At 37.4% G+C, this 27,505-nt stretch overlaps 1 protein-coding gene across 8 annotated transcripts in view; it reads right to left on the bottom strand.

Annotated features, from left to right (window-relative positions):
* CaMKI (Calcium/calmodulin-dependent protein kinase I) overlaps nt 1-27,505 on the bottom strand; it is a 154,420-nt gene that overhangs the window by 50,864 nt on the left and 76,051 nt on the right. For 3 of the 8 annotated variants that reach the window (XR_010858409.1, XM_067134488.1, XM_067134489.1), the window contains exons 2-4: nt 20,683-20,817; nt 14,859-14,933; nt 12,391-12,465 (exon numbers count right to left, since the gene is read on the bottom strand). Coding sequence is in view for 6 of the 8 variants with exons in the window: in XM_067134488.1 (XP_066990589.1) it covers nt 12,391-12,465; nt 14,859-14,933; nt 20,683-20,817 (285 nt within the window). In the remaining 2 variants the exon portion in view is untranslated. The remainder of the gene's footprint in view (nt 1-12,390; nt 12,466-14,858; nt 14,934-20,682; nt 20,818-27,505) is intronic. The other 5 variants (XR_010858410.1, XM_067134490.1, XM_067134493.1 and 2 more) reach the window with 2 other exon arrangements.

Genomic DNA, 27,505 nt, shown 5'->3' with positions numbered 1-27,505 from the left:
GAATCTTGGGAAATAGATTCAAAAGAGAGAAGTAAGGGACGAAACAACAGAGCCACATCTATGAATCTTGGGAAATTGGTTCAAAACAGAAAAACGAGGGACGAGATGGGAGGGCCACGTCTAGGAATCTTGGGAAATTGGTTCAAAAGAGAGAAATAAGGGACGAAACGAGAGGGCCACATCTATGAATCTTGGGAAATTGGTTCAAAAAAGAGAAATAAGAAACGGAATGACGTCTAGGAATCTTGGGAAACAGACTCAAAATAAAGAAATACGGGACGAAACGACAGGCTAACGTCTTGGAATCTTGGGAAATTGGTTCAAAAGAGAGAAATAAGGGACAAAACGACAGGCTAACGTCTAGGAATCTTGGGAAATAGATTCAAAGGTGAAACATGGGACGAGATGGCAGGGGAACTTCTATAAGTTTCAAATAATGGGGTGTTAAGACAGAAATAGGGCAGAAACTGACAAGAGGAGCTTCCATGATTACTTCACCATGGATTGAAAGGAGGGGAATAATACAAGGAGTTACACAAACTTCCACGAACCTTAGGGTATGGACTGGAAAGAGAAATGGGGCTGGAAATGGCAAGGGGAACTACAGCACCATCAGTCATGAAACATGGATCGAAAAGAGAGAACTAAGTCACAACACTACGAAAGCTGTAAGATCTCAGACCAAGAATTGCAAAAGAGAGAGGAACCACCGTGACTGTTAGGCCAAGTATTAAAACAGTGAGAAATATGGAAAGAAATGGTAGTGTAACTTCCATATATCTTCGAGGGTGTGTTGGAAAGAGGAAAAAGCACTACGTGACAAAGGGGCTAACTTGAATCTTACAGCATGGTTTGAAAAAGAGAGAAAAAGGGCGAGAAATGACGAAGGTAAGTCCATGAACTTCAGAGCATGGATTCACAAGAGAGAAATAAGCCTGAGAAATGACAAAGGAATGCCTATGGGTCTCACACCATAGGTAAAAACCTGGAAACCTAGCTTGTCCCTGAGGTATTTCCTTCTGGAAACACTCCAGTATGGACTACCTGTTGTTAGTGTCAAGCTTCAATGCAATTTGATAATGGTCTGGGCTTAAGAAGTTTGAGATAGATATGACCTTGACAAAGCACTGGAGAAATGTGTCATGAGGTAGCCTATAGTTTACTCTAGCCTATTTATGATTACTGATGGAAATGAAATGACAATTTTTTTTTATCTACTCTGACTATTACTACTCTAAACTGATACTGGGTAGTTTCCATTTCCTATGTACAAACACTGAAAACGCTACTTTTATTTCTGTAAGCAGTTCAGCACTGAATTTTCAGTCCTTCATATCCTAATCAAACGATTCTGCATGTAGGGAAAGGCTGATCTGAGCTTCAAGATGATTCTGTAAGTGGTATATCACTACTGACATTCGTCTGTGCTGATATTAGCTTAGCTGGTGCCATAAACGTGATGTCGTCTTCAACTCTTGAGTGTCACATTCGTTCAAGTTCGAGCTCACATGCTGATTATAAAACGACCACAAAGCAATAATCAAAATCTTCTAAGAACTCTGTCGTGAGAGATTCGTTCTGGGTTCATCTACCTTTGAAAATCAGGGTTGAAAAAGGGTCATCGTGGTTGGTCATAGCAAAAAGGGGAAGATTTTGCAGTAGTGTATAAAAAAAAAGGTGTAAAAATAAAATTAAACACTAATACTAAGGAGAATCTGCTGTCAGCAGCAAGGCGTTGTTGCATTGGCCAGAGTCACACACAAATTCCCCCACAGATGAACAGCATCGAAAACAGCAGCAGCAGCAGCAGCAGCGGCAGCGGCAGCAGCAGCAGCAGTAATGTCAACAGCAAAACAACAACAACAACAAAACAACAACAACAGCAACACTAACATCATACTTTGAAAAATAAACACAAAGAAGAGTCCAGTGAAGGAGACAGGGCAATTCTCAAGGCAGCGTCAGCCATGGAGGGAATCGTCAGCCCACACACACACACATACTCTCTCTCTTGGCCCACCACTCCTTCTTCTTCTTTGACTTTTCTTTTTTTTTTGGGGTACCCCCAACAACAACCTCCTCCTCCTCCTCCTCCTCATCATCATCATCATCTCTTTTCTTCCTTCCTTCCTTTCTACATCTCTTTTTCCTCTCATAGCAATCTCCAGAGAGTCCACCTCGTCTGCTGGACATTACTGCCCTAAAATGAAAAACTGCAGTGTCTGCAAAATTTCCGAAACTGAGATATGTCACTAATTGGGCTCGTGTGACAAAATACACAAGTTACTGCAGTTTCAGAATGATTCTGCAATGCTTTCCACGAGTATTTAGGGGGTCCCATTCGCAGTATCTGCAAAATCAGTGGTAAGGCCTGGGAAAACTGCAGTATCTACCATTTTCCTCAGTTTTGTATTTTTGCAGATCTTGCAGTCTTCCATTTCAGGGCGGATAAGAGAACGACCGGCGTCAATGGGTGGACGAATCCAGGACGACTTAACTCGAAGGATTTAGTTCTTAAATGCTGTCTCTGATGATTGCGCGAACAGGCGCCAACACTTGGTGCTACCTTGGCTGGTTATCTAGGCGTCACCTACTCCGCGAGGTACTAGTACTAAACATGGCAGAAGCTCCGCTGGACGCCGTGTTCAGTACTAGCCCCTCGGGGATCAAAGATATCGTTTAATATAATTTGTCGACCACACAATATAGATGAGTGTACATAATACTTTAATTCCCGAGGGGCTAGTACTAAACACGGCGTCCCAAGGAGCTTCCGCCATGTTTAGTACTAGCACCTCGGAGTAGGTAGGCTAACGCGTATATAACAAGCCAAATTAGTACCAACGCTTCCATATTTACTTGTATTAATTTATTTATCGATTCAATTCATCTTTAATTCGTTGAATACTATTTGAAGTGGGTTTATTTATAAGGTCAATGGTCCCCATTCCACTCCAGTCTTCGGATGTTTGAATGGAAGGTGAACTACTAAAGTATAACTGAATTCAGTACGCGTACTCGAATTCCTCAAGTCGTTTTAATTATTTATTTATCTTTATTTCTCTTTACTTCGCTGAAAACTATTGGGGATGGGATGATTTATGAAGTCAATAATCCTCGTTCCAATCTTCGGATGATGTTTGAATGGAAGATTGAACTATGAACCTAGAATTGAATTTCGCTTTCATAACAAAAAATTAGGAAAGAAACTGTCAAATATATTATACATTATATAATATACATTATATAACATATATTACATGTTAATATCCCTTTCCCGTTACGGAAAACAGGCCTTCATTTAGGAAAAATAAAAAAATAAAACACTTCCCTCAATATAACAAAATATCGGTATATTCGTAAGGTATGTTTACTCTCGCCACGACTACAGTTTAGAGTCTCTATGGCTATTCCTCAATTAAAATGTATTCACGTGGTAGGCTTTGTTTTAACAAGTACTTTACACTACAAAGATCAAAAAAAAAAAAAAGGATTCGTAATATAAATCATAACCTTTATAGATATGACTAAACATATCTCACACACACACACACACACACCGTGTGTGCGTGCGTGTGTAAGAATGTGATATTATATATAAAAATATATATATATATATATATATATATATATATATATATATATATATATATATATATATATACTATATATGAGTAACCAACCTCTAATGGAAATCGAACGCCTGCCACTATTGTATAGGTTCGTTGTTTCAGTAACTTTATATAAATATATAGCTTGCAGAGTGCCTCTTTTCACAAGTTCTTACTTAAGTTTATCACAGAGAAGTCATCAGTTCTATTAAAACTAAGTCATGGCATCAAATCTTACTCTAAGATACGTAAGTTATGAAGAAATACGTGGTTATATTTATGTATATATATATATTAAGTATATGTGTGTGTGTGTGTGTGTGAATGTTTGCACACGCGCGTGACTGCCAGCGTGAATTTTCGTGTGCCATTCTGATATTAAGAACAAATAAAAATAATCCCAACCTTATCTTTATCTGTTGTTTCCATCAAAATTAAAAAAAAAAATAGGTGAAATTCCGATCAAACAACCTATTTGTAACAATAAACAGTCACTTAAAATTAACCTCACATCCTGCTGCGAGAGAAGTAAAGTCAACCCTCATATATAAGAATTACAGTAATTAAAGTATAATATTATATTAAAGATTACATTAATGATTACCATGCATCACGAACTGCAAGAAGTTTAAAACAATTCACATATCTACTCACCCCGGGGGTCTAAAGTCTGCCACCCCTTGTTTAGGGGGGGGGGGGATTGAAAAACTGCTATCGCATCTAGACTGTTCACAAATCACTAAAACAAATTTCAATAAATAACTAAATGGTTCAGTCACTAACGATTCACAGTAGCGCCAGCTTTATTTCACTTGACAGGAAGCCTGCTCATATCACTGCTACATCAAAATGAGAATTTTTTTTTTTCAGGTGCCATGCATCGAGATTCAGGAGGAGGACTATAGGCATTCGTGGCGTGTGAGTGGTGGTCGGCTCGCGTGGGGGGAGAGAGAGAGAGAGAGAGAGAGAGAGAGAGAGAGAGAGAGAGAGAGAGAGTGTGTGGAGAGAGAGAGAGAGAGAGAGAGAGAGAGAGAGAGTGTGTGTGTGAGTGTAGAGAGAGAGAGAGAGAGAGAGAGAGAGTGAGAGAGTGTGAGAGAGAGAGAGATAGAGAGAGCGTGTGTGGGTGTGTAGAGAGAGAGAGAGAGAGTGTGTGTGTGAGAGAGAGAGAGAGAGAGAGAGAGAGAGAGAGAGAGAGAGAGAGAGAGAGAGAGAGATGCAAAATAGGAAGCCTAAGACTGTGTCGACTCGTTCGAATTTCAAGGAAGTCGTAATGACCGGTTTCAAACTGACGAGCGGACACGAGATTCTTCAAAATGAATAAATGAATAAATATAGTCCAATTCTTACCTTACATTAATAACTTCCTTGGCTTCTCTTTGTTACGAATTAAAACTTGGAATTTTCTGAATGAAAAATGGAATTTGATTTCTAGAAATTACTTGAAAGTGAGTCTGAATGATTTATACTATTTTACAGCAAAGTCAGTTGGTTCAAACTGCCAAGATTATAGTCTGACATCTATTAAGAGTCGCCAGATGAATCACTATCATGCATTCATTGATCTCTCAAAGGAACGTCGCTTAGAAATCTCGGCAGAACTGGTTTCGCAAGAAGAAGAAGAAGAAGAAGAAGAAGAAAGAAGAAGAAGAAGAAGAAGAAGAAGAAGAATTATTATCGGGGAAGAAAGATCTCACACACGAAAAGATTCTCGAGTAGATGGAGCGGAAAAACCAAGAGTTTTAAGTTTAGCTATTGGTGATCTATCTAAGCACCAAGAAATACCTTTCCTCATACTAAACTGTCATGCATTTCCAAAATTGAGCCGAGCAGTGCTGGCGTAAGTTAGTGTACATGCCACAGTGAAAAGTATAATAATAATAATAATAATAATAAAAATGGTTCATTATCAAAATTAAAAAACTATGCATTGACTTATTTCAGGCAGCATTGAAGAAGATTTGCATGACATCACAAATCCAAATTAAAAAAAAATAGAGAAATAATTTGAATTGTTCGCCAGGCCTTGACCGATGTTGGCATTCGTTTAAAAAAAAATTTTTACAGACTACTCTGAACCGTTCTGCTGTTGTGATGAAACTCTCCAATGCTGTAAAATAAACCTCAAGTATGTTTTTTGCGTTTTTTTATTTATTTACATTGCAATTGCTGCGCGGATGATGGCAAAATGCTCTAGCTTTGCAAACTGCATTCGGGTCTCTGAGTGATATCTCTCAACCCGGCAATATTTTCTTGCGGATTTCGGCAGGAGTGAATACAAGAGGTTGTCCTTTCTATACAAATAATTCCATGCTCTTTTGGGTCTAAGAAGCCAGCTTCAAATCACAGTGAAATTCGAAAGCCGATATATTTACACATGGGCAGCAAAAAAACTTCGTCTGACAGACTGACAGTATTTCAGCACTTCGTCACTGAATCAGGAATCATGAGGCTTCCTGAGAAACTGCAAAATGTTATCATTTCACTCCTCCAGTTCAAAGCATTACTTACAGGTTTTCTAAACCGCAGCCTGACTACTTCAAAGCAGCCTCAGAATAAAAGGCTTCTGCGACAGAGCAAATGGCAAATGCCCGGTAATAACGACTCTGCCTCAACCGCAGTATGCTTCGTCAATAGCAAAATGTACAGCAGTGTCTAAACTCTATTGCCAAGCCATTGTAGTATCTTGACCCAGAGCCAAAATGCACAGGTGAGATGATCAAAAGCTTTACTAAAAGGAAGGAGTTTGGGGAGTTGGAAGTCACTGTAATGTCTGCACAGACGGAAAATATATGTTTTGGCGTGGATGGGTAGGTCCCGGATGAGATGATCGTGAATGAGGAAGTGGGCCAAGTCTGAAATTGGTATGAGAGGATCGTCAGTGAGGAAGTGGGCCAAGTCTGAAATTGGTAAGAAAGGAGCATCATTGAGGAAGTGGGCCAAGTCTGAAACTGGTATGAGAGGATCGTCAGTGAGGAAGTGGGCCAAGTCTGAAATTGGCATGAGAGGATCATCAATGAGGAAGTGGGCCAAGTCTGAAACTGGTATGAGAGGATCATCAGTGAGGAAGTGGGCCAAGTCTGAAATTGGTATGAAAGGATCATCAATGAGGAAGTGGGCCAGGTCTGAAATTTGGGGTGTCTTGTGAAATTAAGAAAAGTAAAATAACAATAATAGCAATAAACAGAAAAATTTGCCTTGATGAATACTAGATATGGCCGCCTCCTAATGAACACCTTAATATTCTTTGGAAGCTTGAATTTCAAGTCAGTGGCCCCTTTGGTGGGCTTGTTCCATATGAATAGGGTTCATCTTCTGAAGAATAATAATAATAATAATAATAATAATAATAATAATAATAATAATAATAACCTTAATATTCTTTGGAAGCTTGAATTTGAGTCAGTGGCCCCTTTGGTGGGCTTGTTCCATATGAATAGGGTTCTTCTTCTGAATAATAATAATAATAATAATAATAATAATAATAATAATAATAATAATAATAATAATAATAATAATCTTTGGAAGCTTGAATTTCAAGTCAGTGGCCCCTTTGGTGGGCTTGTTCCATATGAATAGGGTTAATCTTCTGAATAATAATAATAATAATAATAATAATAATAATAATAATAATAATAATAATAATAATAATAATAATAATAATAATAATAATAATCTTTGGAAGCTTGAATTTCAAGTCAATGGCCCCTTTGGTGGGCTTGTTCCATATGAATAGGGTTCATCTTCTGAATAATAAATAATAATAATAATAATAATAATAATAATAATAATAATAATAATAATAATAATGGCTGTTACATGGATTGCAAAAACTAAAAAAAAAAAAATTACAAAAAAATTCTGACACGTGAAAAAAAAAAAAACTCGACAATCATAAGAGACACGTGAACTCCGAATTGAGTCAACATTAAGTCTGGCTAGCAGTAAAAAAAAGAAAAAAAAATAGCGAAATGGGAAAGGATAAGACATAAACGCAAAAAGTTTATATTAATAAAGTTTGAACGATCTCGCGAAATGCCCAGTACCGAGTCTCGCAAAATGGAAAAACACAAGAAGGAAATGTCAGGGGAGCATAAGTCCTACAGTAATGAGGTCATGCGAAAATAATATTATTAAAAGGAAGACCTATAAATTCTATTATTATTATTATTATTATTATTATTATTATTATTATTATTTATTATTATTATTATTCAGAAGATGAAGCCTTTTCATATGAAACAAGCCCACCACAGGGGCCACTGACTTGAAATTCAAGCTTCCATTATTATTATATTATTATTATTATTATTATTATTATTATTATTATTATTATTATTATTATTCAGGAGATGAACCCTATTCATATGGAACAAGCCCACCACAGGGGCCACTGACTTGAAATTCAAGCTTCTAAAGAATACTGTGGTTTTCATTAGCAAGAAGTAAGCTGCGGTCAATGGAAATGCAGAGATCCCACTTATTAAAAGAGGAAAAAATAAATCAATATATTAATAAACAGAAAAAAACGTATTCAAATGCAAGGAGAATATGGAAGGCTAAAAGTATATTGTACATCTATCAGCTGGGATAGCGACACACTTCTTCATTTCTGTGATTTATGCATTCACTGAGACAAAGGTTTTCTACAGATCAGCTAAAACGGTTGACTTAAATAAAAAAAAGACTTCATCATCGTGTTGCTTGAGACGACCCTTGGGAGGAATGTTAAACCTACTGGACAAGAAGCTTGAATGAACTGGAATTGGAATTTTAATAACATTCAGGCCAAACGCCAAGCTATGGGGCCTGTGTTGAGGTTATTCAATGCTGCAACGGAAATTGACAGTAAAACGTTTGAAAGGCGCAACAGGACGAAGGCCTCTTGCAGTTGCACTACGCAACAATTGTTAGGTTGAGGAAAGTCAGATGGAAGAAAGGGAACATGAAAGGAGCTCCAGTAAAAGGAATAGAAGGGGTTGTAGCTGCAAAGAACCTTGAGTAAACTGGAGAAGCTTGAATCAACACCTGCGATCTGATTTATCCTTGAGATAAAAATGTCTTCAATACAGGACTGAACAGCACCTTTATGCTATCTATACCCAAGGTCGTTCGTACCTTTCAACATAAGCTCATAAACAATTCCATTCATTACTGAAAGCGATTCTATTTTAATCTTTTATGCAACGGGTATCTCCGGAGTAAACATCGCTTCATTTGGATGCGGGCAGAAATCAATCGCTTATAAGCAAGAGTTTCATACAAATTCACGTCTGAATAGCAAGCAGAACGATGACTGAAATCGGAAATATTATAGGGGTAGGATATAACGTTATTTAAACTCAAAACATATTTACTAAGAGAAGTAAAAATAACTAATAACTAATGATGAATCATGCGTGCCTATGAGGAGGGGGCATAGAGATTTAGGGGCATGTCAATTCAAAATTTACAAAGGATCTCTACTAAAGGTTACAAAAAATGGGGTCACAGTCGAGGACCTGAATGCATATAGTCTGCACGGCGTGGAAAATATCAAAAATGACTCGTCTAATTACTTCTGCTAAAATCTGTCGCTTCATCCACCAAATACCCGTCAACTACTGGTGTACCAAAGGACCAGTGAATGAATGATTTTAAAAAAATAATTATATAATAAAAGTTAACCAGTCTGAGTGAGTGAATAACAATCGGGGAAAAATGTTCAGAAGAAAATGCGATCAGTGCAAATATTTCTTCCATCCGGCGCACCGGAGAAATCTTGAGGACTTTCAACTCGATTCTGGTGCCACAACACAAACTCTTGAGAGCAGAAAAGTATTTTCTTGAGAGCTGGGAAAAGGAGCCATGGACCACAGAGGCATGTTAGGGACGACGGTCAACACTGGTGGACAATTTGTTCCATATGGAGAGGGTTTATCTTCTGAATAATAATAATAATAATAATAATAATAATAATAATAATAATAATAATAATAATAATAATAATAATAATACTAAGTGGTGGACATTTTAGCCTGTACAACTTGTTCTATATGGAGAGGGTTCATCTTCTGAATAATAATAATAATAATAATAATAATAATAATAATAATAATAATAATAATAATAATAATAATAATAATAATAATAATAATGGACATTTTAAATGTATAGTGGATCTTCTGAATAATAATAATAATAATAATAATAATAATAATAATAATAATAACTTGGCCTGGACATTTTAGCCAAGTTTGTTCCATATGGACAGGGTTCATCTTCTGAATAATAATAATAATAATAATAATAATAATAATAATAATAATGGTGGACATTTTAGCCTGTACAACTTGTGTTCATTTTATAATAATAATAATAATTTGCAATAATAATTGTTAATAATAATAATAAATGAATAGGGTTCATCCTCTGTATAATAATAATAATAATAATGAATAATAATAATAATAATAATAATAATAATAATAATAATAATAATAATAATAATAATAATAAAGTGGTGGGCATTTTAGCCTGTACAACATGTTCCATATGAATAGGGTTCATCTGTATAATAATAATAATAATAATAATAATAATAATAATAATAATAAGTGGGTGGACATTTTCTGTATAATAATAATAATAATAATAATAATAATAATAATAATAATAATAATAATAATAATAATAATAATAATAATACAAGGTGGAAGAGACACTGCAGTCAAGTAAATAAGCATATATTCAAAGTCGCCTTGTATCGTAAACATCAAAATCTCGAGTATCGACGAACGATGCTTGAGGCCTGACGATACTCAACAATCACCAACCTCGAGATGGTGATGCGTTCATTCGGACTTCCAGAGACAAATGAGTCGCATTTCGCTTGAGGATTAAAAAAAAAAAAAAGGGAATTCATTTTGAAAACATTTGGCCTCTACGAACTTTCTTAAATTTCTTTTCTCGTTTCGGAATGAGTCGATTGCTTTCTTTCCTTGGAGAAAGTATATATATATATATATATATATATATATATATATATATATATATATATATATATATATATATATATATATATATATATATATATATATATATATATATATATATATATATATATATACTTGAGCTCCAGGCGTTTATTTGTTTGTTTACCGATTTGTTGGTCGTTATTTTTGGGTTCGCAAAAGAGCTAAGATTATTTCACAGCGTTGAAAAAGTCACAGTCACGAAAAATACAAAAATATCTCTAAGGGACTCTTTTTTTATCCTTTTTGATATTTGTGTTTATGGGAGTGTTCCAATGTGATCTTCATATATGGATTGTGTGTTTGTGTGTGTGTATGTGTGTGTGTATATATATATATATATATATATATATATATATATATATATATATATATATATTATATATATATTTATATACTGTATATATATATATATATATATATATAATATATATATATATATATAAATGATCTCTAAAAATCATACTGTGTAATCTTACAAAAAAAAACTGTGCTTGTAAATGATCTCTCTCAAAAATCAAAAAAAAAAAAAAAGGTGGGGGTGGGAGATCGCGAGAGATCTCACCTCTCTCTCAGAGCGGGGTTATGGGGGGGGTGTGGGAAAGACGAAGATCCTTCAAATATATTCAAATATACTCTGAGACCATTCTAAGGCCCCGAGAGGGACCCGGGACCGGGGACTGTCTTTGGACACCGCGGACGCTGAGAGAGCCCAGCCGCCCAATCTGTCTAGACTCTAGTTAGCTGGAGTGTGTGTGGGTGGGCCAACGGGCCTTGGCTGACGATCTTATATTTATGAATGTAATAATAATAATAATAAAAAAAAAAAACAACAGCGGCAGAGAGTCAGTCTGATCGGTCGCCTTCCACGAGAGGACGCCGCCGCCCCCTCTGGCAGAAGTGACGAGGTTCCTCGATCATTCCGTTTTCTCTCTCTCTTTGTTTTGTTTATTTATTGTTTTTTTTTTTACTTGTTTTGCTTATTCTCGAATGCGGCTTTGATGGTCTGAGTTGGCCTGCTTGCGTCTGGTCCGACAGGGTTTCAATGCTACGCTTTTCTTGAAGAGTCCTGTGGTCTTGGCTGGTGACTCATTGAATCTCATGCACAGATATTTGTGTATATGTATGTGTGTATATATATATATATATATATATATATATATATATATATATATATATATATATATATATATAATATCTTTATATATAAAATATATATATATATATATATATATATATATATATATATATATATATATATATATATATATATATATACACACACACACACATACATACAAATACACGATGCTTGAGACTCGAGTAAAACAATCAAACATCAAACTTCTTCCTTTTGCAAAACTGACTCACTCCAGGGGAAACAACAATTCCATACTTCCAGAACAATTTAATAATGACATCTGAATCTTCCACCCTTATTATGGGGGATTAATGACGACACCAGGACTCTGGCGCCAACGTATACTAACACCGCACTTCCGGGGACCACCAAACCCGGCCCCGAGACGGAGAAACGGAACGTGGAAAGACGAAAAGCTCCTCGTCACCCTGGCACTCGACGAGGCGGCGGCGGCCCTCTGGCGGGAGTCGACGCGAGTCGGAGCTGCCAACACAACTGACAGAGTATATATGTGTCAATCAATATAGAAACTGCCAAACACCACGATGCAAGTAAAAGAAATTATTTTTTTTTTTATTTTGAACCCCCTCTTTCATAAATTGTTTGGCGTCATATCATCGTTACTTACAATTCCATTACCAAATAGACTTTGTGTTTATCTTCAAACGTTTCTAAGAGCTGTACAATGTTCGGATGCGTTAGCCTGCAATACAGAAGAATAAGAGACAGGTGAGAAAAACACACACACGCACATACACACGCCACCCGTCAGGCTCTTATTTCTTTTTTTTTTAAGGGAGAAGAAGAAGAAGAAGAAAAAGGATAGAGGAGAGAAGAAAAGGTGGTGGAGGCTATACTTCATTTCTTCGTCGATGGGATGATGCAATTGCAGCCTTCGTTTTCGACGCCCAGCTCATGCGGGAGTTAGTTGGAAGATTATCAGGCATGAAATTCATAAGGAATGTTTTTTTTACTTCGCCCTGAATGTTGGAATAGTGAGTTAACTGATTAAGATCCAAGAAATCTATACAGAATGTTTTTTTCTTTGCCCTGAATGTTGGAATCTTGGAGTTAACTGATTAAGATCCAAGAAATCTATACAGAATGTTTTTTCTTTGCCCTGAATGTTGATTAAGATCCAAGAAATCTATACAGAATGTTTTTTCTTTGCCCTGAATGTTGATTAAGATCCAAGAAATCTATACAGAATGTTTTTTTCTTTGCCCTGAATGTTGAAATCAAGAAATCTATACAGAATGTTTTTTTCTTTGCCCTGAATGTTGATTAAGATCCAAGAAATCTATACAGAATGTTTTTTTCTTTGCCCTGAATGTTGATTAAGATCCAAGAAATCTATACAGAATGTTTTTCTTTGCCCTGAATGATTAAGATGAAATCTATACAGAGTGTTTTTTTCTTTGCCCTGAATGTTGATTAAGATCCAAGAAATCTATACAGAGTGTTTTTTCTTTGCCCTGAATGTTGATTAAGATCCAAGAAATCTATACAGAATGTTTTTTCTTTGCCCTGAATGTTGATTAAGATCCAAGAAATCTATACAGAGTGTTTTTTCTTTGCCCTGAATGTTGATTTCCAAGATCTAAAGAATGTTTTTTTTCTTTGCCCTGAATCTGATTAAGATCCAAGTACAGAATGTTTTTTTCTTTGCCCTGAATGTTGATTAAGTTGAAATCTATACAGAATGTTAATGTTGATTAAGATCCAAGAAATCTATACAGAATGTTTTTTTTTTCTTTGAAATCCCTGAACTTTGAAATCTATACAGTGGCCCTGTTATGTTGATTAAGATCCAAGAAAAACGGAATGTTTTTTCTTTCCTGAATGATGATTAAGATCCAAGAAATCAGAATGTTTTTCTTCGCCCTGAATGTTTTACTTTAAGACCCAAGACATTCATAAGAAATGTTTTTCTTGAATGTTGAAATCGTGGAGTTAACTGATTAAGATCCAAGAAATCTATACAGAATCTTTCTTCTTTGTCCTGAATGTTGAAATCGTGGAGTTAACTGATTAAGATCCAAGAAATCTATACAAGATGTTTAGTTTGTTTGCCCTGAATGTTGAAATCATTGAAACCATCCATCTCGAAAGATTACAGTGATATTGCTGTGACAAGCAAAACTGGGATTCGACAACCCAATATGATGGACGAACGCTACAATTGCTATCCCATCCCCTGAGTTAAGTGAGCCAACGGACAATAAATGAAACCTTGAAACTAAAAGAGAAGAGGAGGAGGAGGAGGAGGAGGAGGAAAAGAAGCCAAGAAATGCGAGACCTGGAATCCGCCGATACGATGCCGAGGTCACACCTGGTTTGAAGATCCCTTTTTGCCTCTCTTCTGGAAAACTGTTTTTCTTCTTCTGCCCTTCTTCTCCTCCTCCTCCTCCTCCTCAGAGACAAAAAGGAGGAGGGGGAGGAGGAGGAGGAGGAGGAGGAGGAGGAGGAGGAGGAGGAGGAGGAGAAGAAGAAGTGGTGCCGTAGCATCATCATCCTCATCCGCCACATCTCGAGGCCTCTCGAAAAGTCTTAAATCTAACCCTGAAAATCAATTAATTGCACACTTTTTTTTTTTTTTTTTTTTTTTTTTTTTAGAACAATGAGGGAATTCCTTCCCTGGGAGGCTCTCAGTGCACCACCAGGAATTCTCTCTCCCATTCAAAGGCTCTGTGACGTACGAAGTTTGGAAGAGAGAGAGAGAGAGAGAGAGAGAGAGAGAGAGAGAGAGAGAGAGAGAGAGAGAGGAACTAAATCTAAATGAGCAAAGCATCGAGATGAAGACGTGTATAAAACACTATTATTAAGAGAAGAAGGAGAAAGAGGTCGTATTGGCCATGTGTGACTCGACTAGATGAGGAGGAGGAGGAGGAGGAGGAGGAGGAGGAGGAGGAGGAGGAGGAGGAGGAGGAAAAAAGGAAGAAGAGGGGATATAATAATGATAATAAGCGTTGCATAATCATAATCATCATAACCATAACCATAATAATAATAATAATACTGGAATCGATCAGGTGAGGTGAGGGGCGGGGGAGTACAGAGGAAAGGGGGAAAGGGCCGGAGTGGGTAAATACTTACAACTCTATGATGAGGTACACGTGTTCCCTGTCCTCGTAAGTTTCCATCAACTGCACAATGTTGGGATGCTGGAGTCTGCAAAAGTTCACCGCTCTGGTTATACACTTGGGATAAACACAGGAGAGGAAGAAGAAGAAGAAGAAGAAGAAGAAGAAGAAGAAGAAGAAGAAGAAGAAGAAGAAGAAGAAGATACAGAGATCAGAGGCTGAAGAAGAAGAAGAAGAAGAAGAAGAAGAAGAAGAAGAAGAAGAAGAAGAAGAAGAAGGAGATGCAGAGATCATAGGCAGAAACTACGCACGCGCAGTTCTTCAGTTAAGGGAAAAAGAGATAGAGATAGTCAGTGAGAGAGAGAGAGAGAGAGATCGAGATAGTCCAGGGAAAAGTGAGAGAGAGAGAGAGAGAGAGAGAGAGAGAGAGAGAGAGAGAGAGAGCGCACTATTTCCTTCCCTTTCTTTTCTCTTATTTTTTTTATTCTATTCTTGAGGGACATTCCTATTGAATCATAAGGAGAGCTGAACAAACAGAGAGAGAGAGAGATAGAGAAACACAAAAGAAAAAAAAAAAAAAAAGGAGAGAATGAGCAAAAAAACAATGGTCATATTTTCGAACAATGAGGAAAAGAAAGCAAAATGTGCTGTAAGGGTTTATCACACAGTACTCCAATTAGTGATTTCGGAATACGGACAACAAATGGATACAGCTTCGGCAGACAAAGACTACAGCGATGATTATGGATGGTATAGTCGAAGTGTGAAGAGCGAGAGATGGCTGCTACGTCTAATGCAAGATGAAATAATGACACTGTGCTTTATGGCATAACACTAGCAAATGTTGGAAAGAAAACATAAAATTGGTAGATTAAAAAATAATATATATATTTATATAAATATATAATGAACTCATGCAAAACAGTAATCGCCAGCTGATGAGAACGTTTTAAACAAGAGCCGTTTTATTTTCTACGGCGCATCTCCATCATAATCAAATATGTATAAATAGTCATAAGGATAATTAACCATTAATGAAAACCAATCCGACATTTTAATCGTCACGGGTCATCCATTACCTGGCGATTACATAATCCCGGAATGACTTTTAAGATAGCCATCAAATATTGATACCAAAAAAAATAGTACTGGTTGGAACCACACGTTCCGTACCTACCTATTCGATTATCGACACGTTTAATGCTATTACCGGCAATACCCGGATCTATTCAGAAACCACAAGCGATTGAGAGCTTATTGACAGTTAATGCAGGTTATGCAGGTTCGCAATTTTTTTTATTATTTCCTTGAGTCACCAATGAATGGTCTGCACCAAGTTTCCTGACGAATGTTTTCCCCTTAGATTGTCTTTACAGCAGTATCCCTCAGAGGGCCTCAACAGCAGTATCCCTCAGAGTGCCTTTACTGCAATATCCCTCAGTTCTTAGCAGCAGTACCCCTCAGAGGGTCTTGACAGCAGTTAGCAGCAGTACCCCTCAGAGGGTCTTGACAGCAGTATCTCCCAGAGTGTCTTTACAGCAGTATCCCTCAGAGGATCTTAACAGCAGTATCCCTCAGTGTCTTTACAGCAGTACCCCTCAGAGTGTCTTTACAGCAGTAACCCCAGAATGTCTTTACAGCAGTATTCCTCAGAGGGTCTTGACACCAATATCCCTCAGGGGGTTTTGACAGCAGTGTCCCTCAGTGTCTTAACAGCACTATCCCTCTTTTGACAGCGTTATACCTCAGTATCTTCACAGCAGTATCCCTCAGAGTGTCTTCGTAGAAAACTAAGCAAATTCTGCACGGTAGAACTGTCCATAATATCATGTCCTCAAGAATACTGTAATCCTCTCAGCTATAGAGACCCTACTCTGCTCTTAATGATTTATCTGCTTTCCTTCACTATCAGCAGTTGCATGATTGATTGATTTCCACTGACTGGTGTCGCAACAACAGCGGTAATCGACGCTGGAGACTTTATTCGTCTTTAGTTTTAGCTATCATCAAATTACACTTGCATTAGTTAAGACCTTTTTTTAGGTATGTTATTTAAAATTTCAAATCTTTGGCTTTACAAACTCTTGCAATTGGAATGCAGAATTTAGGTCAAAGGTCGATCACTGGGGCCTATGAGGGCAATCGGCGCTGAAATGGAAACTGACAAGAAGGTTTGAAAGGTGTAACAGGAGGAAAACCTCGCATTTGCACTATGTATCAAATGTTTGGAAAGGATGGGAAGTGAGATAGAAGAAAGAGGATTTGGAAGGAGGTACAGTGAGATGACTGAAAGGGTTACGAAAGAGCAAAGCACAAAGATATGACTGTAAAGGGGAACAACGTTGATCATCCCATGACATCAGCTATTCTTATAAAACACGTTTGCGGGTGTTCCTCTAGGAGCGCCGTCGTCACCCACGGTGTTTCTCCCTCAATTCGGCCTCATCACAGGCAACAGATCCAGTTTTTAAAATTGGCTCTTTACTTGCCAAAACGAGCAGTCTTTGGCAAGCTTTTACACAATTAGGCTTTGTTTGCGCAAGAATATTAAATGAGTGAATATTAAATGAGTATTTTTTTCGTGTGGCGAGCACTTAAATCGCGAAGGGAAGAATGAGTAGTTTTCATGTTATGAGCGATTGGATTGCAAAGTTTATGAAAATATGTCTTGATTTTTTTTTTATTTACCTAATTCACAATGAACTCTTAGGAGTGTTTTAGGCATAAGTCCATCTCCCAGTGCAGTTCAAACTGATGATCTAACTACATTTCAAATAATGAATCGATTCCACTACTTTGATGAAACATGTGAGAGATTCAGGTGTCAGTACAAAAGAGTCTCCCCGCAGGCCCATAGCTGCAACACCTTCCATTCATTTAACTGTACCTCCGTTCATATTCGCTTTCTTCCATCTGACTTTCCTCAAACCTCTCCTAACAATTCACAGTGCAACTGCGAGGTTTTCCTCCTGTTACACCTGTCAAACCTCCTTCTCTCTCAATATTCCTATCAGCGCTGAATGACCTCATTATATAGGTTCCAGCGCTCCGCCTCTGACCTAAATTCTACATTCAAACTCAGTTCCAGTTCGTTACAGAACGAGGGCTCTGAAATCTGCCCCGTCAGCAATCATCAGATCAGCCCACATGATCTGACTGGCGTGCAAATTAACGGGGGGCTAAAGGACTGGTAATTTAATGCCGACGAAGGTGGTACTATTTCCCACCCGCATGCTGCGTATAAATGCTCTCTAGCCACCTGCGAACTTTCTACGTTCACCTGTAATTATGGATGGGCGTAGTGCCGGCTGGAATATGTGTGTGTTTTCCAATGTTAACTTTGTTAATGTAGATATATATGTATATATATTTATTTGTATATATATAAATAATTCTGTTAATATATATACGGTATATATACATATTTCTGTCCGCCCTCACATCTTGAAAACTACTGAGGCTAGAGGGCTGCAAATTGGGATGCTGATCATCCACCCTCCAATCACCAGACATACCAAATTGCAGCCCTCTAGCCTCAGTAGTTTTCACTCCATTTAAGGTTAAGGTTAGCCATAATCGTGCTTCTGGTAACGATATAGGACAGGCCACCACCGGGCAGCTGTTAAATTTTCATGGTCCGCGGCTCATACAGCATTATACCGAAACCACCGAAAGACAGATCTATTTTCAGTGACCTTGATTATACTAAGCTGTAGCGGCTGTGCACAAAACTCGATTGCGCCGGCGGATTTATAGCAGCGATCCCTTCATAATGCCAAGAGCTCATTAACGAAGCTTAGGCCTACACAGGAAGATCACCCCACATGGCCTATGGCTATGTCGGGGCGAATAACCTGCGGTATCGACCCTCAGTCCCTGGTTTTGGGGGGTCACGACCCCTACTTCAGACTCAATTCATGGAAGAACGACCCCCCTGGGCAGTGCATACAATGGCTTGCAAGAGCCTGCAACATAAGTGGCTGAAATCGAGGTCATTTTCTTAGGCCTACATCGAAGATGAATATAGAATTTAGGGCAAAGGTCAAGCACTGGGACCAATTTTCTTAGGCCTACATCGAACTGAATATAGAATTTAGGCCAAAAGCCAGGCACTGAAACGGAAACTGACAGTAAAAAGAGTTGAAAGGTGAGCCTCGCAGCTGCACTGTGAATCAATTGTTAGGAGAGGGTTGAGGAAAGTATGATGGAAGAAAGAGAATATGAACGGAGGTACGGTAAAAGAAATGAAAGAGGTCGCAGCTAGGGCCCGAAGGGACGCCGCAAAGAACCTTGAGTAATGCCTACAGAGTATTGATCTTTAATGTACAAACTGCAGAGGTCTTTTTACCTGTTACAATACTACAGAAAGGTATAAATGTGTAATAGTTGCTTCTGAATTAACTGAAACTGCAAATAATTATTGTTTTATCCTTTTGCATTTTTTAGCTTAATTTGACACTTTTAAAACTCACCCCCGTTTAGGCAATTGTCAGGCTTCGCTCTTATTTTTACTGTTCATTTGTAACTTGTATTTGTTTCTCATTTACTTCGCTTTGTTAATTTCTTATTTTTCATTCTTAATTACAAAGTTTTTTTTTAAGTGCGAATATCACCCTACTTTACAGCACTGTTTGTCGTAATATTTTCATAATAATGAATAATATATATATATGTATATATATATATATATATATATATATATATATATATATATATATATATATATATATATATATATATATATTAACTTTATCACTTACACAATTGTTCTGTGCATTAATACAATTCCTAACAGGACCTCACTGAAAGTGGATGGCATCTAGCGGAGATAATATATATGTATATATGAATTTTTTTAATAAATATCTCCGCTAGATACCCTCCAGTTTCAATGAGGTCCTTTTAAAAAAAAAAAAATTATATATATATATATATATATATATATATATATATATATATATATATATATATATACATATATATAATACCATTTCCCCTCGCATCACCTACTGAAAACAAACTCTCAAGGCACTTGTGGTTTCTCTGTTAAAATCTCATTGGCAAGAACATCGACACTTAATACATCACTAAATATTCTTTGAATATTCCTGAACCGAAGTATTGCCGGTGCTTGTGTCTGCTCACGGCTCATCAATCCACGAGAGAAAAAAAAATAAGATAAAAAAAAGACACCGCAAATCACTACTGCATTCCTACGACCTGAGAATCACTACTGGGAATTTCTACTGAGAATTTCTACTGCATTCTTCAACACATTCTTTTAATCAGAGGGAAGGATCACATATCTATGCTGGTTTTTTTTTTTAACAGTGGTCGTGTTGCGTATCAAAGGTTTTACAAAGAACATATGCAGATTACATTGAATCATCAAGGAATGTGAATTGTGAGTTTACGAGAGGAATAAATCTCTTTTGGGGCAAATCAGATATTCTACCAAGTCGTGAGTTGTGGATGTCTCTCGATATGTGAATGATTATTCTTATTCTAGAGGACATCCATTTTAAAAAAAAGACGAATTCTAACATACAAAAAATGAAATTAACATTCAAAAGGACTCTAGAGACGGCTTAAGGTCAAACGACAAAAAGATAATTAACGAGCGTTGCCTTACCAACTTCCAAAAGATGAGTTTCAACATAAAAAAAAAAAAAAAAAAGAGAAAGCTCGAGGGAAAAAAAATTAGAAAGGTAAATAACGAGTCCTTCCTTCCTCTCATTACGTGTACTGTCTAATAAGGAGGGAGGGAGGGGGGCGGCCACCCCCACCTTCTATATCTGACCACCACCCCCCGCCCCTGGGAGATAAGAGCGACTGACCTTCTCAGGACTCTGATTTCGTTCTCGAGGGAGTCTTCCTTTCCTTTCAGCGCCTTCTTGTCGATGATTTTGATGGCCACCACTCGGGAGGGATCCTCCTTCACCTCCGCCAGGCGCACTTGTGAAAACGCCCCCCTGGTCGAGGAAGAGAACAAAAAGAGATATGATATAGGATGGTTTGCATTCGAGAGAGGAAATTAAATGATATGTATGGTATGATTTGCATCTAAAACATAAAAGTAAATAAAAATAGGAAACAAAAAGACGTGATATAACAAAATGAAATAAAATGACATGATACGGTATATATTCGAGAAATGAAATTAAATGACGTGATATGGTATGGTTTGCATTCGATAAAAGAAAATTAAATGACATGATATGGTATGGTTTGCAATCGAGAAAGGAAATTAAATGACGTGATATGGTATGGTTTGCATTCGAGAAAGGAAATTAAATGACGTGATATGGTATGGTTTGCATTCGATAAAAGAAAATTAAATGACATGATATGGTATGGTTTGCATTCGAGAAAGGAAATAAAATGACATATGGTATGGTTTGCATTCGAGAAAGGAAATTAAATGACGTGATATGGTATGGTTTGCATTCGATAAAAGAAAATTAAATGACATGATATGGTATGGTTTGCAATCGAGAAAGGAAATTAAATGACGTGATATGGTATGGTTTGCATTCGAGAAAGGAAATTAAATGACGTGATATGGTATGGTTTGCATTCGATAAAAGAAAATTAAATGACATGATATGGTATGGTTTGCATTCGAGAAAGAAATAAAATGACGTGATAAATTCGATAAAAGAAAATTAAATGACATGATATGGTATGGTTTGCATTCGAGAAAGGAAATAAAATGACATGATATGGTATGGTTTGCATTCGAGAAAGGAAATTAAATGACGTGATATGGTATGGTTTGCATTCGATAAAAACAAAATTAAATGACATGATATGGTATGGTTTGCAATCGAGAAAGGAAATTAAATGACGTGATATGGTATGGTTTGCATTCGAGAAAGGAAATTAAATGACGTGATATGGTATGGTTTGCATTCGATAAAAGAAAATTAAATGACATGATATGGTATGGTTTGCATTCGAGAAAGGAAATAAAATGACGTGATATGGTATGGTTTGCATTCGATAAAAGAAAATTAAATGACATGATATGGTATGGTTTGCATTCGAAAAAGGAAATAAAATGACATGATATGGTATGGTTTGCATTCGAGAAAGGAAATACAATGGCATGACATGGTATGATTTGCATTCGAGAAAGGAAATTAAATGACATGATATGGTATGGTTTGCGTTCGAGAAAGGAAACAAAATGACATGATATATTATAATTTGCATTCAAGAAATGAAACAAAATGACATATATTATGATTTGCATTCGAGAAATGAAACAAAATGACATGATATGAATGGTATGATCTGACATGATATGAATGGTATGGTTTGCATTCGAGAAAGGAAATTAAATGACGTGATATAGTATGGTTTGCATTCGAGAAAGGAAAACAATGGCATGACATGGTATGATTTGCATTCGAGAAAGGAAATAAAATGACATGATACAGTAAGATTTGCATTCGAGAAAGGAAATTAAATGACATGATATATTATGATTTGCAATCGAGAAAGGAAACAAAAAGACATGATATAGTATGATTTGCAATCAAAAAAGTAAACAAAATGACATGATACAGTATGATTTGCATTCGAGATAGGAAACAAAATGACATGATATGGTAAGATTTGCATTCGAGAAATGAAACAAAAAGACATGATATATTATGATTTGCATTCGAGAAAGGAAACAAAAAGACATGATATAGTAAGATTTGCGTCCAAGACATAAACGAAAATTCCCTGTCGAGGAAAAATAATGACATGATACGCTTTGATCTGCATTCAAGAAATGAAACAAAATGACATGATATAGTATGATTTGCATCTAAAACATACAAGTAAATAAAAAAGGAAAATAAAACACACTGGATATAGTATGATTTGCAGCCAAGATATCAACAGAAATTCCCTGTTGAAAGGAAAAAAGTTCATAATAATAATAATAATAATAATAATAATAATAATAATAATAATAATAACAGACTTTATTTTGGTGTACTTATGGTTTTCAACCGTGGTAGATTCTCTACAAGATACAAGATTATCTAAAATGACTAAAAATGCAAGACAAAAAAAAAAAGGTGTAAATGGTGTACCTGTATAATTGAGCAGACAGCAATTACTGTACAGCTGATTTTGACTTCACGACTCTCCACGTCAATACAAAAACAAAAAAAATAAAAGTAGAATTTACGAAGTATTCGCAGGGAGAGGAAACACACTTCGAGAATGATGACGGAAATATATATGCCATGTTTCAGAGGTCATCAACGAAATGCACGAATAACGAGAGAGAGAGAGAGAGAGAGAGAGAGAGAGAGAGAGAGAGAGAGAGAGAGAGAGAGAGAGAGAGAGAGAGGATGCAACCCAGGCACTCACTGGGTCAAGGATACCCATACTCACAAGAGGCGTTCAGAAAGAAACTGCAGAGCATATCAAGGGCAAGATGACGCCTGAAGTCTTAATGTGAAACAAATGCCTTCTTTGTGCATATGTGCAAATTAGAGAGCGGTATATATATATACGTGCGGGTGTTCCTAAACTTCATCCTAATGCTGCAGTTGTTGATGTTATCAAGTCAGTGAAAAAAGTTTAAAAATAAATGAACAAAATCCCACACACACACATGTGCATCAAATGCTTTTGACACATAGGCCTAGGATGGCGAGAAATCATGTACAACATCCCCCGCAGAAAGGTAGTGCCGTCTGTGCACTTCACGTGGTGCACTGTAGGCATTCCTTAAGGGTCTTTGCAACGTCCCTTCAGCCCCTAGCTGCAACCTCTTTCATTCCCTTTACTCCACCTTCGTTCATATTCTTTTTTCCATCTTGCTATTCAGCCTCTCTAAACTATTGTCTCAAAGTGCAACTGCGAGGTTTTTTCTCCTTGTTACACCAATCAGATCTTTTTACAGTCAGTTTCCCTCTCATAGAAAGTCTATGTTCTATTCTATTCTATTCTACAAACAACCTCTTCTGTACTGTCTGAAAAGCCAATGTCGACCAAACATTCGTCTAAATCCTTCAGACCGTGAGCAAGGACCGGAAACAGGTTGTCAACACCACACAAAAGCTTCGTGTTCACAATTTCCTGGCAAGCTAGTACTAAACAGCTTGTGGCGTCTCACGACCAAAGGCTGTCTGCCTGTCACGAAGTGTCTTCTAAAAATGGGGATTTCTCTGCCATCTGGAAACATTAACGTCAATCAACACTCGACAAACAGCAGGCATACTAACTGAAATAACTAAGATTGGTCTCTTGGTATTGGACTAACTTAGATGCTGGATTTTCATATGAACTAGAACCATTCTCGACATAAATTTATCCTCGAACATCTCGTATTCATCTCGTTATGAAAATTTACCGTCTGACCCAATATTATTATTATTATTATTATTATTATTCAGAAGATGAACCCTATTCGTAATGAACCAGCCCACCAAAGGGGCCACTGACTTGAAATTCAAGCTTCCAAACATTATGGTGTTCATTCGAAAGAAGTAACAGAAGGTAATGGAAAAAACAAAAAGAGATAAGTTATTAGATAAGCTGATAAATTAACAAACTGATAAATAAATAAAAATGTAAGTAAAATATTAAAATACAAGTTGAATTGTATTAGGGAAGTAATGCATTGCGTCTTCGCTTGAACTGCAAGGACGAGATTTTCGTTGCCACTAGTTTAATTATACTTAATTTGACTTTCCTGTGGAAAAATACTGGCATTTATAACCACCTGTTTCTTGAACGAAACGGCATAATATTTCCTGGTTTTGCTTTAAAACTGCTGCTTTATACGATAATCATTCATGCTACCTGACGTAAAAATTGAACAATGGTTCGTTGGAGCCAAATTACTTCCATTTCTTTCGTTAATATGAAAGCCTGATATTAGGCCTAACAACAGTACCACCCACAGCAGTTTCACAGTATCTGTGAAATTAAGTGAATTCAACTTCAATAAAGGCGCGATATTAGACCTAACAATATAGTACGTAAAACCCACGCCAGTCTCACAGTATCTGTGAATTTTTTAAGTGAATTCAAACCTCAATGAGAGCACGATATTAGGCCTAACAACGCCGTATGTAAAACTCACAGCAGCCTCACAGTATCTGTGAAATTGAGTGAATTCAAACTTCAATGAGAGCACGATATTGGGGCTAACAACGCCGTATGTAAAACTCACAGTATCCGTGAAATTAAGCGAATTCAAACTTCAATGAGAGCACGTATTAGGCCTAACAACGCCGCGTGTAAAACTCAGAGTATCCATGAAATTAAGTGAATTCAAACTTCAATCAAGGCGCGATATTAGGCCTAAAAATACCGCACGTAAACCCCACACCATCTGTGAATTTTCCAAGCGAATTCAAACTTCATTCTGTTCTCAACTTTCTTGGCAAGTCACTTGATATACTCGCCCCAAATCTAGCAACTGGTTCGATCCTGCCTTTCAATAAACCTCCGACGTTGCAACAGTGGCGTGCAAATAGCCTGTCAGAAATTACGGTCATGTCGAAGCTGACAACGCATACTGAAGAAGTAAGAGGCCGGCTGCACCGCCCCTTCATGCATAGGGAAGAGGAGACGCCATTAACAAAATACGGTACCATCTGCATCGAGCAGACGCCAAACGCCCATCATCATCCATGATGTTTCAGGCTCACGCCGCCATAATGCTTGATTTTTCCAGTCTTCGTACAAGGTCTCGGTGGGTGGCTCCGTACAATTATGGGTGGTTTCGTTCGTATTCTTGACCTACTGCACCTACTTTTGCACGCCGAATCTGCTCAGCTTGGCCTACATTCACGCTAATAATTTCCGCTCGCATACAGCAACTTACTTACTTCACTAATGCTAGTCTCATGCATCACGTGGCGCTCAGCGTCATTCACAAGTTTACGTTCAAGAGCCTCGATTAGTTTAACTACAATAGTACAAATAGACCTTTAAATTATTGTTATCATCGTTCTGATACTGATTATCTGCTTCTAATTACTAGCCATCTTCGAATTAATTCTTTACATACTGCAAAGATGGCAAGATGTCACGCTTGCATCTCGTAATGGCTGAACGAAACGCAACAAAAAATCAGTTGATACGAAAAATAAACTAATCGGATTGCAGTGATGAAAAGGTGGATCTCGGCTTAAGCATGGCCAGTGGCCATGTTGCTACAAGTCTGCTGAGAGAGAGAGAGAGAGAGAGAGAGAGAGAGAGAGAGAGAGAGAGAGAGAGAGAGAGAGTCTTCCTATACATCAATTAACGTAAAGGGGGAACACGATTTTCACTCCAATCTGAACACAACACAGTGCTACAATATATCATTGCGTGCAACTTGCAAGTCTACTGAGAGAGAGAGAGAGAGAGAGAGAGAGAGAGAGAGAGAGAGAGAGAAAGAGGGGGGGGAACTCTTCCTATACATCAATTAACGTAAAGGGAACAGCATATGCAGGACGGTTTTCATTCCAATCCGAACGCAACATAGTACTACAAAACATCATTGGCGTGCAACATGCACATTTTTAGGGAAGCATTTCCATTGAGTCGCTATCAATCTACGGCTCAATATCTTTTGATGTCAGGCATTCGGCTCTTCACCTTTCAACTTTCTACACTAGAAAGCGAGCGAAAATCCTCGTACCTGAAGCACAAAAGTTACGGTGTTATTCATTATCTCTAAACTGCCATAGCTTTCGCGCTTTCTCTTCGGCCTAGGTCTACGTTTCCGAGCCCTTTCTGCATCTCTGGTCGTTAATCGCCATTTCTCTCAGTTTCTCTCCTTCTCAAAAAACTCCATTCCTTACGTCACGACCACTCGAGGGCCCGTGGAATGTATACAGTAGCAATTAATGAGGCGGAGTTATCGTGCGTATGGCAGCAGTCGGGTTGTATTCCTGACTTGTGTATTGATTGATGTTCGCGATGGCCGCTGTGCGATAATTAAGCTTCTCCGAAATCAGCTGACGCCGCACGAAAGCTGGACATATTTCGTCATCGAACCTGAATATGACCTGAAGCTTCAAAGGGAGGAAGGGGGGGAGGGAAATTTGACCTTCGTTCACGCTAACAGGTGTGTGACACCGACGGGTCAAAGCGGAAAAGGTTTTCAAAAGTTGCCAGGTGTGTTCAGTCGAATATCAGGCGCCAACCGTTACACGGCCATCCATGTTCATTTTGGTCTTAGACCTCGAACTCTCTATATAGACCGAATTTGCGGTTATTCGTGTCTACAGACACATGATTTAGAGAAATGGGGTGTTTGACGAACGTGTCTCTTTAGGAATTAGTAAATATTCGAGGTAATGGACTTATTTTTATTTCCTTTCTCATACTAATTTCGAGGCTTGAAAATTCCTCTTTCTTCTTCTTCTTCTTCTTCTTCTGTGCATCTTACCAATCCAGATGTTTGAGGAAGAGTAATTTCCGTAAATGTCTCCTCGTCCTCTCTCTCTTTCTCTCTCTCTCTCTCTCTCTCTTCATAAATTCCATGAATGAAGCCTTCCTCTGGCTCCTGCTGCTGCTGCTGCTGCTGCTTCTCCTCTCTCTCTCTCTCTCTCTCTCTCTCTCCCCGCTGAGTGAACCATATGGAGGCGTTCCGAAAAAATACAAATGATATGAAACTTATTCATGGTTTATTCATGACGTCATCGTGACGTC

The sequence above is a fragment of the Macrobrachium rosenbergii genome, chromosome 36 (assembly GCF_040412425.1).
Source record: "Macrobrachium rosenbergii isolate ZJJX-2024 chromosome 36, ASM4041242v1, whole genome shotgun sequence".
Taxonomy (NCBI): Eukaryota; Metazoa; Arthropoda; class Malacostraca; order Decapoda; family Palaemonidae; genus Macrobrachium; species Macrobrachium rosenbergii.
Note: the sequence above shows the minus strand (reverse complement) of the source record. Positions and strands in the feature narration are given on the sequence as shown.